At 40.7% G+C, this 15,144-nt stretch overlaps 2 protein-coding genes across 2 annotated transcripts in view; one reads left to right on the top strand and one right to left on the bottom strand.

Annotated features, from left to right (window-relative positions):
- Positions 1-15,144, bottom strand: part of LOC128373310 (pro-neuregulin-3, membrane-bound isoform) — a 501,549-nt gene that overhangs the window by 14,485 nt on the left and 471,920 nt on the right. Inside the window, exon 8 of the mRNA XM_053333598.1 lies at positions 1,444-1,559. Within this exon, the coding sequence (XP_053189573.1) occupies positions 1,444-1,559 (116 nt within the window). The remainder of the gene's footprint in view (positions 1-1,443; positions 1,560-15,144) is intronic.
- cbr1 (carbonyl reductase 1) overlaps positions 1-15,144 on the top strand; it is a 166,680-nt gene that overhangs the window by 122,313 nt on the left and 29,223 nt on the right. The window lies entirely within an intron of this gene.

Genomic DNA, 15,144 nt, shown 5'->3' with positions numbered 1-15,144 from the left:
TGTGCCCCCCCCCCTCCGCGTTTTATCTCCGTCCCATCTCCTCTGTCTTCATGTCCGTTATAGATATGCTTATTAACATGTTTATAGCTTTAATTATAATTACTATCATTCTCCCGTAAATCAGCAATTAGCTTTGGCTTGCATTGTAATGTGGATAATTCAATTTCTCTCTTCACTGCGTCCACGCTCATTACGGGGGAAGGGACACTGAAGTTGCCCATTGTTCATATAACTGTAATTACTGCTGTTTTTCTGCAGTGAAGTGAGGGGAACGGGGGGGTGGTGGGGGGGGGGGGGGGTAGGGTAGGGTGGGGGGCGCTGCATCTCAGGAGTAACGTTACACCTGTGTACAGGATGTTGTGGGCGGCTGCGGTTCGTCCATTAATTGTCGGCTCCTCTTGTCCAAATGTTGTGGAGCGAGACATCGAATCCCCAAGTTGCTCCTGATTGACAATCAAGCACCTTTTCATGACAACTCTGTGTGTGTGTGTGTGTGTGTGTGTGAATAGGTGATTGAGAAAGCCAATTGTAAAGTGTTTTGTCCATTAAAGGATAAGGACTAGTGATTCTTATTTTTATTAAATCTCATTTGCAGACCCAAAACTAATAATGACCTCATCCTACTTATGAGTATTATGTGTGTTTCTAAAGTCTAATATATAAACACAATTTTACACTGGGTGCCATGTTCCTTCACCATGAAGATTTAACCCTCCTGTTGTCCTCGAGTCAAGGAAGGAAGTTAGGAAGGGAGGAAGAAGGAAGGAAAGGAGGAAGGAAGGTAGGAGGGAAGGGAGGAAGGAAGGAAGGGAGGAAGGAGGGAGGGAGGAAAGAAGGAAGGTAGGAAGGTAGGAGGGAAGGAAGGAAGGATGGAGGAAAGAAGGAAGGAAAGGGGGGAGGGAGGAAGGAGGGAAGGAAGGAAAGGAAGGAGGAAGGAAGGAAAGAAAGGAGGGAGGAAGAAGGAAGGAAAGGAAGGAAGGAAGGAAAGAAAGAAAGGAAGAAAGGAAGGATGGAGGAAAGAAGGAAGGTAGGAGGGAGGGAAGGAAGGAAGGAAGGAAGGAAGGAAGGAAGGAGGGAGGGAGGATAGAAGGAAGGTAGGAGGGAGGAAAGAAGGAAGGGAGGAAGGACAGAGGAAAGAAGGAACAGTCAAAACAGACGGGGTCAATTTGACCCAGGAGGACGACGCGAAGGTTAATTTAAAAAATGATTATGTCTAATTATCTCTGGTGATTTCATATATTTTTCCTCATTGTCATGAATCTCATTTGCAGAACCAAACCAACAATAAATTGAAGTGTGTATCACCAAAAGTCTGAAAAATAATATTCCCTTTGTGCAGTTCTAAAATGTAAAAATGGGTCAAATTCAACCCTGAGCAGTATGTAAGGGGTTAATAGACTAAACACTATTTACTGTTCATTTAAGTGCTTTTAAATGTCATACCTGTGATGTTTTGCTGTTCCTCTGGTGCTGTTGGCTGCTGTGGTGGTGATGTTGCAGTGTGCAAAGCTGGACTCGCAAACATTGCCTTGGCGAGACTGAGAGGAGCGTTTGCAGTACTGCTGAAACAAACAAGAAGAGCAGGAAAAGTCAGGTTTTATTGCAAATAACATGTGAATAATCCTTTATACAATTACTGCTAATGCTGCTATAGACATGTAACAGCACCAGTCAAAAGTTTGGACCCATTTTTTAAGAGAATGGGAAGGAGGGTCCAAACTTTTCACTGCTTGTGCTTGGATTTCTCACATCACGCTGATATAAAGTGTTCCCATTGAGAATAAAAGTTTCTCCTCCTTCCCAAGCTGCGATATATTGAAATTTCTTAGATCTCTTCTGTCTTTCTGTCAACCTCCCCCAGCTCTTTCTCACACACGGAGAGCCTCGGGGTTGGGAGTGTCTGCTGTCTCGATTCTGGGAGCCGATTGTCAGAGTCTGAAAAGAGTCACGTTACATCTATTTCTGCCTTTTCCCACCTTACTCAACATCACTTTTGCCTTTTCTAGGATTCAAGGTAGATTCCTCTTTGTGGAGAGCAGAGGGAGGCTGCTGATAGTTTGATAAGATCAACAGCACAAAGGCTTTGCAGTCGTGTCACAAATCTTTTCGCATCAATGACGGGTGGCAGTATCACTCAGGACCAGACCTGCTCATAATGGCTTAATATGCGACAGCTAAGCCGCAAAAAAAGAGATACTTAGGAGAGATTAGAGATTATGGGTCTGTTAGTTTAGTAGCATTACAAGTGAAAGAAAATGAATCTACTGAGCTACAGAAAGCTGCTCTGACTTCTGTCTTTGCCTTCACGTCAACACACATCATCAATCAATCAATCAAACTTTATTTGTATAACAAACAACATAAAAATAAAGAAATACATAGCAAATAAATAATAACCCTCCTGTTGTCCTCGAGTCAAGGAAGAAAGGGAGGAAGAAGGAAGGAAAGGAGGGAGGAAGGGAGGGGGAGGAAAGAAAGAGAGGATGAAGGAAGGAAGGAAGGAAGGGAGGAAGGGAGGAAGGAGGGAAGGGAGGAAAAGAGGGAGGAATGAAAGGAAGGAAGGAAGGACGGAGGAAAGAAGGAAGGGAGGAAGGACAGATGAAAGAAGGAAGGGAGGAAGGACGGAGGAAAGAAGGAAGGGAGGAAGGTAGGGGGAGGAAAGAAAGAGAGGAGGAAGGAAGGGAGGAAAGAAGGAACAGTCAAAACAGACGGGGTCAATTTGACCCGGGAGGAAGACAGGAAGGTTAAAAACATATAAAAGGAAAGAATAAAATAAAGACACAGAACATTTCCCTCTTTGACTTTTCCTGACTCGTCATATTTATTAATTTACACTATTACTACAACTTGTCTTATTATCTTATTATATTGACAGACAACATAATTCAAGTGATGTTACGCTGCCAAAATCTATTTACTCTTTCAATTGAGTCATATATAAACATAATCTCAAGGAGACAGAGTTGCCAATACGGTCATTAGAAGTCCATTACATAATGTTCCTCCTTTAACTAGCACACACTTAATTAATTTAGCATCACTTAGCAATTATATTTAGTATTAAAGTAAATCCTCCTCAGCCTTAAATCATTTAAAATCTATAAAGTAAACTGTGGTAAGAGCCTTTAATTTAAAGTATGCATGCACATCATTTACATCTTCCTCACAACTGGTGCTATCTCTTCTGGAAGTCTCATCTGCATCAAATAAGGCAAAAATAGCATGAAGAGTATTCATTAAAAAGTCCTTTCAAAGCCTGGATTCATCACAGAGGGAAAGGTTGATTAGTAAATATATGCAATTAAGCTCTCAGTGTGTCTTTGTGTTGTGTGATATCAAAAAAATATCAGAATTTAAACATTTATAGAGACTGTGAGTTATGTTCAACAGCACCCTGTATTTAAGATTCCCTTTATACAGTATATACATGGGTGTCACATTTCTGCAACCAATTACATCTTTGTGAAGCTGTCTCATGTTCAAATGTTCTTTAGACTAAAAATAAGTTGATGCAAACTCTATAGCAATGATTGACAGTGTGATTCATCATGGGATACATCAGGGGTGTCAAACTCATTTTCATTCAAGGGCCACATACAGGCCAATTTGATCTCATGTGGGCTGGATTATTAAAGAGATGGATGGAAGTAAGGAAGGAAATAAGGAAATAAGGAAATAAGAAGGGAAGGAAGGAAAGACAGTCAAAAGGAAGGAGGGAAGAAAGGTTGGAAAGAGAGATAGTGAAGGACGGACAGACAGAAGGAAGGGAGGAAGGGAGAAAGGAAGAAAGGAAGGAAGGGCAGAAGGAAGAAAGGAAGGAAGGACAGATGGAAGGAAGGACAGAAGGAAGAAAGGAAGGAAGGACAGATGGAAGGAAGGACAGAAGGAAGAATGGAAGGAAGGACAGAAGGAAGGAAGGAAGGAAGAAAGGAAAAAGGGAAGGAAGGACAGATGGAAGGAAGGAACGAAGGAAGAAAGGAAGGACGGACAGACAGAAGGAAGGGAGAAAGGAAGAAAGGAAGGAAGGGCAGAAGGAAGAAATGAAGGAAGGACAGATGGAAGAATGGAAGGAAGGAACGAAGGAAGAATGGAAGGAAGGACAGATTGAAGGAAGGAACGAAGAAAGGAAGGAAGAAAGGAAGGAAAGAAGGAAGAAAGGAAGGAAGGACAGATGGAAGGAAGGACAGAACGACGAATGGAAGGAAAGACAGATGGATGGAAAAAAGGAAGGTAGGAAGGAAAAGAGCACTGGATGTGGGCCGGATCACACCCCTTGGCGGGCCGTATCTGGCCCACGGGCCGCATGTTTGTCACCCCTGCTCTACATTGAAAAGCGTGCATGTTATTTATTAACTGGAATAAAATATAAACCTGGTTAGTTTTGTTTTATTTTGTTGGACAGGACTGAACAAGTTGCTTTTGGAGGTTTCTGACCAAAATGTATCACCTGTCCTTTAATGTTCCTTCCTCCCTCCTTCATTCCTTCCCTTCCTTTTCCCTCCCTTTCTTCCTTGACTCGAGGACAACAGGAGGGTTAAGAAATGCATTCTGCCTACAATAACAAAGTATATCTTCTCTTTATTTCTCTCCGTCCTCTTTGAATCTCTTTCTCATCCACATCGATCCCTCTCTTTTGTCCCTTCTTTATTTTATTCTTTCCTTTTATATGTTTTTAACCTTCCTGTCGTCCTCCCGGGTCAAATTGTCCCCGTATGTTTTGACTGTTCCTTCTTTCATCCCTTCCTTCCTTCCTTCCTCCTCTCTTTCCTGCCTCCCCCTACCTTCCTCCCTTCCTTCTTTCCTCTGTCCTTCCTCCCTTCCTTTCCTTCCTCCCTCTTTTCCTTCCTTTCTTCCTTTCTTCCTTCCTTCCTTTCTTCCTTCTTCCTCCCTCCCTCTCTCCCTTCCTTCCTCTCTCCTTTCCTTCCTTCTTTCCTCCGTCCCTTCCTTCCTTCTTCCCTTCCTTCATTGCTTCATCCCCCTCTCCCTCCTTCCCTCCTTTCCCTCCTCCCTCCATTCCTTCCTTCTCCCTCCCTTTCTTCCTTGACTCGAGGACAACAGGAGGGTTAAGGAATGCATTCTGCCTACAATAACAATGTATATCTTCTCTTTATTTCTCTCCGTCCTCTTTGAATCTCTTTCTCATCCACATCGATCCCTCTCTTTTGTCCCTTCTCTCTCTCCATCCCTCCTCCTTCCTTCGTTTAGCCTTCATGACACAATATCTAAATCAGCACTACTGTGATGCTATGTACTGTAGGTCCCAGGTTCTCCCTTTAAACTCTCTTCATGTCTGTTTTGACTGTTCCTTCTTTCCTCCCCCTACCTTCCTCCTTTCCTTCTTTCCTCTGTCCTTCCTTCCTTCCTTCCTTCTTTCCTTCCTTCTTTCCATTCTTCCTTCCTCCCTCCCTCTTTTCTTTCCTTCTTCCTCCCTCTCTCCCTTCCTTCCTCCCTCCTTTCCTTCCTTCTTTCCTCCATCCTTCCTTCCTTCCTTCTTCCTCCCTCCCTTCTTTCCTTCCTTCTTCCTCCCTTTCTTCCTTGACTCGAGGACAACAGGAGGGTTAAGAAATGCATTCTGCCTCCAATAACAAAGTATATCTTCTCTTTATTGCTCTCCGTCCTCTTTGAATCTCTTTCTCATCCACATCGATCCCTCTCTTTTGTCCCTTCTCTCTCTCCATCCCTCCTCCTTCTTTCATTTAGCCTTCATGACACAATATCTAAATCAGCACTACTGTGATGCTATGTACTGTAGGTCCCAGGTTCTCCCTTTAAACTCTCTTCATGTCCGCCCCCCCCCCCCCCCCCCCCCCCCGTCCCTGGAGAGACAATATGCAATGAAACAAAGCAGCTCTTTGATTCTGAGCTTCACAATGCAGTCGACTCATTCACTTTTCACTTTTCACTGCGGCAAAGATCTGCTGTGAACTCCTCAAAAGAACTCAGGACAAAGCAAGGGAAGTGTTTTGGGTTTTTATACTTTAAAAGCATAAAAAGATGTGAGAAGAATGGCGCTGGTTTGATTCCTTATCTACCACAAAAACCAAATCTACGGTTTGTATCTTACTGACGATGAGAGTTTTTCTTTTCCTCGACATTATCTCGGCATCGTCTAGACAGTCACTTGTAGACTTTTTGTAACACAAGGTAAGAGAGAGACCTATTTCTGTGAAACACTTTGCTCCTGATGTACTTTTATGGCTTTTTTTCCTCAGTACAAACTTTTTCTAGTTTGATGTCTGACTAACAAGGTTGTCACTGACGCAATCCCTTTTGAGGCCGCTGTTACAGGACACCAGCCTCATTAGTGGCACACATGCTGCCATGGTAATGTAACTATTCGGAGGTTTGGAGGCTAATTTGTACTAATAAAGCTTTGACATACTTTCTTTTGGAGCTTAAATTTATACTGTTTATATATTACCATCTCCACTGAAGCAGAAAAGCATGAAAAAAAACTAATGCATGAGTCACTTTCTTAGTATCTTCTAAAGAAAGTTGTTGGGTCTGACTCTTGCCGTGTTACTTAAATGATAAAAAGATTTTTAACGTTGGTGATATGACTTTTAAAACTCAATTTAGAGTTAAGGACAACATCCAGGTTTTTCACATCCCTGCTTAATCTGTAGAGCCTGATGTCCAAGCTTACTCAAAATGTCTCCTTTTATGTGCATCTGTACCAATTAGTACCAATAACTTCTGCTTCATCATGTAATTTAAGAAAATACCACTCATCAACTGTACAATGCTACAGATGCTATTTAAAGGAGTTAGGGTCTCCTTATTGTCAAAATATAACTGGGTGTCATCTGCAGAGGGAACAGTAGTGGAACAAGAACTGAACCTTGAGGAACACCAAAGAAAATAAAAAGTTGTTCATTGGAACCAGATTCATTTCACTCAGCATGAATGTGGCTTCATTGTTTTCTTATGTGAAATGTAAAGATATACATTCTGGTATTATGAGTAAAGCCTCGATTTGAAATAATGCCTGACACTGAGGTAAGGCTTGCTGTGTTTGTGACTGTGAGTTTACGTTAGCTGTCTCCTGCTTCTCTGTTAGAGATTTGAAAAGGTGGACTTTCAAATTAGTGGGAATTTTCCTTTTCTAGCTGCATCCTACGAATGTTCCCATCACTCTTCATCATGACACTTTTACTTTTATCTACTGCATGGTCGAAGTCAAAATATTCCTATATTGGGCTGTGATGTTAAGCCTCTTCTTCTTGTTCATTATGCGGGAGCTGGCATCTGCTATGCTGCCACCTAGTGGAAGCAGCCGGGTTATCTCAAGAAGTCAATTATTTTTATTTCAGTTAGCTAAATAATTTTTTCACAGCTAGTTTTAGGTTTAGTCTTAGTTTAAGTTAACTATAATAACCCTGGTCTACATCCTTACAAATGTGAGATTGACCAAACTTACTAGGCGTATAAGTCAGGTCTGAAGAATTCTTATCTATCGTCTCTTTTGAGATAAATTATTAATTTAACGCAAATCAAATATGTTTAAAGGAGCGATCAGTTAGACCCAAAATCACCCTGTTGCATCTCTATCTGCGGTCTGACTGCTAAAAATGTCTGTCATCATTTCTCACTCTCTGATGTTCTGACACCACTCACATTGAAGCTGCTAATTGATACAGACGTTTCCAGTGAACAGTTGCTCTTTTCTCAAGCCTCTGATAAAAGAAAAAAAAAGGATTTCAAGAGTGGAGCATTTACGCTAGCAACCTAAGAGAGCGGACTCCAATAACTCAAACAGAGGAGGATCTGTTAATGCTTAGATGTGCTTTTAATTTATTCATGATTAAGAAGAAAAAAATGGATGGCGGTCTAATCGGTGCTGCTTGTCTTAACAGAGTGTCCAAGTTCGTTTGAGCTTTACAACGCTTTGCTTTTACAGCTGAACAAAAGGCAAAGATTTGTGTTTAACTTATTTATCCGTTACACACCAACAAAGAGCTCTGAAGTGCCTCCAGTTTCGTTCACGCTGACACTGTGTAGCTCAGCATCCATTTTAGTTTCTCTTTGAAAACAGATTGAAGCTTTAGAAAAGGCTGCAAAACTGTGTGTCATACAGCAATACAGCAATACTGACTAGTTTCTCGAGGTCATCAATATAAATGTAATGTTTTCCTTGCACAGCTGCAGGCAAAGAAACTACTCTTTAGCTCCATAAACGTGCACACATTCAACCGGTAGAAGTAATCACCCTCTGACAGTGACCTCCTGCCTCAGTTTGGACATTTGTGGTGCAAAGAGAGGATGTAATGGCATATATTAATGGATATATATGTGTGTATGTGTGTGTGTGTGTGTGTTGGATAATGGATGTTGTAATCTCTGGTATAGGCACTAGCATACTCTGCATGCCTCTGGCACTGAGGGGGCTTTTTTTTTTTTAAACACTGACATACTATCTGGAGAGAACCAGGAGACGGTTTTTATGATTTGTGCAGAGATGCTGGCATTAATAACGCAGCTTTACAGCATTGTAAACACACAGCCACCCACACACACACATGCACACACAGCTACACACACACACACTGTAGTTTCAGAGGTTGGAGTGAAACAGGCTCACGAAGGTCTTGTTCATGACAGAGACAGAGCAGTTTTAATTATCTGGTCCCACAATGACAGACAGACTCGGTGGCACACCTGTGGAATTCATGATAGGGTAATGAAACCTGATTGATAGAGAGAGACTGTCTCACTCAGAGCCACTCTTTAGTTCATTGCTTAATCAAATACTTCCAACAAAGGAGCCTGCAGTGCTAATTAGAGGTGCTCGTTTTGTATAACTAGTCAGTGCTGCCTTTGCGTGACCTACCTGAATATTCAAGGCATTCATCAGCTAGTAACACCTGCTTCAACCCAACAATGAAAAGTACAAATCTAATTTAAAAGTTAGATGCCTGTAACATGAAATGGTGAATCAATAGTAGTAACAGAGACGGAGGGAAATTCAACATAAGCCTGTTGTGCTACTCCTAATGTGTGTGTGTGTGTGTGTGTGTGTGTGTGTGTGTGTGTGTGTGTGTGTGTGTGTGTTTAGTTTCCACCTTGTCAAGTATTGCATAGCAGTGATTATTTGCATTGTCTGTTTAACCTTTGTGTCGTCCTCCCGGGTCAAATTGACCCCCATCTTTCCTCCCTTCCTTCTTTCCTTTCCTTTCCTCCCTTCCTTCCTCCCTTCCTTCTTTTCCTTTCCTTTTCTTTCCTTTCCTTTCCTTCAATTTCCTTCAATCCTCCCTTCCATCCATCCCTCCTTCCTTCCTTCCTCCCTCCCTACTTTCCTCCTTTCCTTCCTTCCGTCCTTCCTTCCTTCCTTCAATCCTCCCTCCCTTCCATCCATCCATCCATCCATCCATCCATCCATCCTTCCTTCCTTCTTTCTTTCTTTCTTTCTTTCTTTCTTTCTTTCTTTCTTTCTTTCTTTCTTTCTTTCTTTCTTTCTTTCTTTCTTTCTTTCTTTCTTTCTTTCCTTCCTTCCTTCCTTCCTTCCTTCCTTCCTTCCTTCCTTCCTTCCTTCCTTCCTTCCTTCCATTCAACATAAGCCTGTTGTGCTACTCCTAGTGTGTGTGTGTGTGTGTGTGTGTGTGTGTGTGTGTGTGTGTGTGTGCGTGTGTGTGTGTGTGTGTGTGTGTTAATGCTCTTAAAACACCACTGACCCCGTCCTTGTTGCAGTGCGTTCAGAAATGTGGGTAATTGAATGCCTGCAGACAGAAATCAATGTGATTCTGTTTGCACGGGTACAAAATAAACAAATAGAATTAATTTGCATGTAAGTTTCCCCAGAAGGCTTTCGTAGAAATGAAATAAATAAAACAAAGATTTAAAAGCAACATTTATACACTAAAGATCAGCCTTGTTTTTCCTCAACAATACATTCTGTAGAGTCAGTAAACAATAATCAGTAATTCATGAGCCAGTGCTAATAGAGTAATTAGTTAAATAGGAGCTAAAGGACAACTTTTAAAAATGGTTTTAGTTTAATGTGATTCTATTTAGTCATCTAATTGTATTTTATCCTCTTGTCTTATTGGGAGGAGACCTACTTTAGTTATGACTATTAAAAACAACAAACTATTAAGTATCATAAATATGCAATATTTAAAGTTACCCTCTACTACTACTATTAAAAACTGTATAACATCTGCACATATGAGCATAACTATGTGACATTACAAAAAAACATCTGGAGCCAATTATGGTCGACTAGATGTCTTCAGTTGACCTACACTAGGAAAAGACTTGAGTCCAGCTGTTAAACCTATATAACCTTTGATTTATAGATTTAGACGAGTCTTGTTTTTGTCACAACAGATACAAATTTGCTGAATGAAAGAGCAGATTGCAAAGAAAGCTGCCTCTCTTTTTATCTGTATAAATATGCCGACAACATCAATTTGATGAGTAGTAGATATGGGTGTTTTCCCAATAAAATGCAGTGGGATATGCTGTGATGGAAAGCAGAAGGACAAGTCTAATCAGGCAAACACCTGTGCAGGTTTCCACTGCTTGTAAAGTTGTGTTTGACTATTCTGGCTGAGAAAGAAGAAGGAAACTTATGAAAGCAATGACTAAAAAAACTAAAACTTTTATTCAATCAGGATTTTTCACTGTAGTTTGCAGCACAAGTGGCTCTATATGATGTTGTATGCAGTACTCTGTATGTATTTACATAATGTTAAGTAAGTACTGAGGCATGTTTGTATGTGTACGTGTTGAAAGATTTCAGCTTTGTGTTACAAAAAATCTGAATTAAAGGAGGCATGACTAAATATTTTGATATACATGCTTCAAATATTTAACTTGGCACACTGTAGCAGACCAAATTCACATTTATTATAAAGCTTAAAACTTATAAAAGAGCAGAAAGTATGAAAAAGATATCATAAAGTACAATGACTTATTTATGTATTAATTTGTGTGTATACTATTCACACTTTAATGTATCTTATTTTTAATATCAGGTGGGTTTATTTAATGTTACATGGGTGCTGAGGTCAGTGGATGGTAGGTTTGAGTAACAGGACTGTTGTGTGTATTTTTTAACACCCACAGCCCCACTATGGGTGTTATTTATTTTTTATTTTTTGGTTGTTTTTTCCCCCCGAGGGGCAGCTTGGGTTTGGGCCTGACACAGATGAGACCCCCCACAGTGAGGTTAAACCCATAGGAAGGCATTTTAGGGTCAGCTGCAAGAGGCTTATTACAGTTAATCAAAACTGGTGGTGAGTTAGGGATATTTATTTTTGCTTATGGCTTCAAAAAACCTTGGAGACTATTTATCAACTGTGGACACATGGTGAAATAATGTCAGACTTTTTGCTTATTATGTCTCAAATTACCATCATTGAAATATGTGTACTACTAATATCATCAAGTGGGTTTTATTTTCCATCTTAGAACATTTACATGTTTTTTTGATGATAAGGCACAACATTTTTTTATATTAAAAGTGCAATACATATAAAATTATTATCATTATTATTGTTATGAAGAGTTTGAACAAAGGTCTCGAGCTGAAAGAAGATGTTGGTTTGAACATACTACGTAAAGATGGAAGGAAAGAAGGAGAAAAGAAAGAAAGAAAGAAGGGAGGAAGGACAGAAGGAGGAAGGAAGGAAGGAAGGACAGATGAAAGGAAGGAATAAAGGGAGGGAGGAAGGAAGGAAGGAAAAGAAGACATGAAGGAAAGATGGAAGGAACGAAGGAAGGGAGGAAGGAAGGACAGAAGGAAGGAAGAAAGGAAGGACAAATGAAGGAAGGAAGAAAGGGAGGGAGGAAGTAAGGAAAAGAAGACAGGAAGGAAAGATGGAAGGAAGGAAAGAAGGAAGGAAGAAAGGGAAGAAGGACAGAAGAAAGGACAGATGGAAGGAAGGAAGGAAGGAAGGAAGGAAGGAAGGCAGGAAGAAAGGCAGGAAGGAAGGAAGGAAGGAAGGCAGGAAGAAAGGCAGGAAGGAAAGTGGGCCCGATTGGATCTCTCGGTGGGCCGGTTCTGGCCCACGGGCCGCATGTTTGACACCTCTGCCAATGTTATGGTAATAGCAGTAACGCGCTACAAGAGCTAAACCTTTAGGAAACATGTTGATGTTCTAGATGAGAGAATGCACTCATAGTAGTTCAATATCAATAAATAAAGGCGGAGTAATAAAGAGCAAAGAGAACATAAATGTGATTGGTCTCAGCTCACCAAACAGACCAGCTACATATCAGTCAGACCCATTTATTTTAGTACGGTGTTTAAATCCTCAGGTTGACAGATATGTACATGAAAGCATTTCCATGTACATGCGTGTGCACAAATGGCCTTTTAGTTTATTGGTTCTGTATTTTGCACATACAGAAGAAGAAGGAAGTGAGACGTCTTATATATTTTCGTAGCAGCTCTGACATTTAAGTCAAAACTGAAATGAATCGTGATGCATTTTCTCTCAGTTTCTCAATATAAATGTTGCTTTACTGTTTTTTCTCTGTCTTAACCTTTGTGTCGTCTTCCCGGGTTAAATTGACCCCGTCTTATTCTTCTTTCCTCACTTCCTTCCTTCCTTCCATCTGTACTTCCTCCATCCCCCTTTCTTCCCTCCCTTCCTTCCTTCCTCCCTCCTTTCCTTCCTTCCCTTCTTTCCTTCCTTATTCCTTCCTCCCTTCCTTCTTTCCTCCCTCCCTCCTTCTCTCTTTCTTTCCTTTGTCCTTCTTTCCTACCTTCGTTCCTTCCTTCTTTCCTACCTTCCTTCTTTCCTTCCTTCCCTCCTTTCCTTCCTTCCTCCCTCCCTCCTTCTCTCTTTCTTTCCTTCCTTCCTTCCTCTCTTCTTCCTTCCCTCCTTCCTTCCTCCCTCCTTTCCTTCCTTCTTTCTTCTCCTCCCCTCTTTCTTTCCTTCCTCCCTCCTTCCTTCCTTCCTTCCTTCCTCCCTCTTTTCCTTCCTTCTTTCTTCTCCTCCCCTCTTTCTTTCCTTCCTCCCTCCTTCTTTCCTTCCTTCCTTCCTCCCTTCTTTCCTTCCTTCTTCTTTCCTCCCTTCCTCCCTCCTTTCCTTTCTTTTCGTCCCTTCCTCCCTCCCTCCCTCCCTCCCTTCCTTCCTTCCTTCCTTCCTTCCTTCTTTCCTTGCCTTATAATGTTAAATCTTTAATAAGTGCATTGAATCTAAAGTCTAAACTGATGGTTGCATTGCGTCAATCTGCTTTCTATCTGTGTAGGTTTGGGGAGCCGGTTTGTTTGTCCTTGGCAGCGTGCTCAGCTTGAAGGTAATACAGGCAGGCATACCTGACACATCGTCTTCACAAAAACTCCAGATTTTACAGATTACTTTCAAGCCTTGGTTCGTTCTGTCTCCGAGCTATATTTCAGATATCTGAACCTTTTGTGAACTGAAACTCAAGCGGAGATCCACAGGCGGGAATGTTGTTATGTTTTAAAGTCTAAGCTCAAGATTAAAGTCGACAGTGTCTTTGCAGCTCTGCTCCGCTCAGTCCCTTGTACTTATGTGACCTGTTGTTTCATGTTAGGCACTGAATCATATTAAACAGAGGTTTGGACACCGCACTGCTGGGCAAGTCCTCACACTTGGCTCTTTTTGTCAAAGCAACCCTGATTGCTACAACCGTTAGCTTAGCTTAGCACCAAGAAAAATGGAGAGAAGGGTAAAACAGATAGTCTGGCTCTGCTCAAAGGTAACATAATCCATCTATCAGCATCTCTAACCCTCACTAATGAACATATTTTAGTATCTTGTTTGTTTAATTTGTATGAAAAATCTTTGGCAACAAGACTTCAAGAATATTACTGCCAAGAAATAGTTAGGCATATAAACCCTGGTAAAATAAACAAAAACATAACTTGCTGTTTTTACACCTCTTTGTAACAAATGAGACATAATGTGTTAATTAGTCATAATTCATCAAGAAAGAAGACCAAGTATTAATATGCACCAACATATTCTAAAAAGACTGAGCCAAAAATATTTTGTTGTGTTCTTCTATCCATGCCTTTCTTTCTGAAATGAATTATTTGTGTTTTGATTCATTGCTAATGTCCATTTATAAAAGCACAATCTAACCACATTTAACATATCCTGTAGGCCAGACTCAGAGACGCAGACAGCTGCCAAACTTAAAGCTTGAGGGGAAATGTGTTAATTAGTTAGCTTTAATAGCCAGAGTGCTGATTTTGTTATTCTGTTTTCTCCCCAGTTATTGATCTGTATTCGAAGCTAAGCTAGGCTAAGCTAAGCTAAGTTAACCGGCTGCTTGCTGTAGCTTCAGATTTAACAGACAAATACGAGAGCTTTATCATCGATCTCGTCATCCAGCACTCGACAAGAAACTACATTTCCTAAAAAATGTGAAACTATTGATTGAAGCTCTGGTTATATTTAAAGATCAAAACAACTTGGTTAAGGTCTGAGAAACATTGCCTTCTTGACAGAAAGAGTCGGTCAAAGTCAAGACACCTTCAACCCCTCCTCTGACTTTAAGAACTTCACATAACTTCCTTCATTGGCAAGGATGGTAACATATACAGTACCTAAAGATCGATGCCAACATTTTTCATGAAAGGACATTTTACAGTTTATTTCTGATGTTACCCAATGAGGACATTTGCTGCAAATGAAGCCAAGGACTGATTATCTGCTGTGTAATAAACTGCACGACTGAACTGTGATTATCTCTATGAAAACTGGGTCTCTTACACAGGTTATGGATTTTCTGTGCTTGTCTCACACAGTGATTTATTATCCATCTTGTATATGTTTATGTGTTTATGATGGATAGAGAGTCCCTGCAGAGTATGCATGTGCTCGGCTTCATTGTAAATTTAAATCATGGTTGCATTGCCCTTGGAGGAAACATAGAATTTATCCAATAATGCTGCCGTGTCAAACGTGTATAGATTAGATAGGTTACTTATATGATGAACTTGTAATAAATTTAAAAAAAAGGGAGGGCAAGTAAAGCTAAATTATGCATAATGGGGCACAAATACACACACACACACACACACACACACACACACACACACACGCATACACTCTCCCAAGGTAATTGAAGATGTGGATTTGACTGACATTCAAATTAAGCTAACCGCACATCTGGGAGAGATGTTGTGACAAAGAGCAGGGAGAAGATGATGAATGACATTGC

This window comes from Scomber japonicus, chromosome 14 (genome assembly GCF_027409825.1).
Source record: "Scomber japonicus isolate fScoJap1 chromosome 14, fScoJap1.pri, whole genome shotgun sequence".
Classification (NCBI taxonomy): Eukaryota; Metazoa; Chordata; class Actinopteri; order Scombriformes; family Scombridae; genus Scomber; species Scomber japonicus.
The sequence above is the reverse complement of the archived record's forward strand: the minus strand, read 5'-3'. Positions and strand labels throughout refer to the sequence as shown.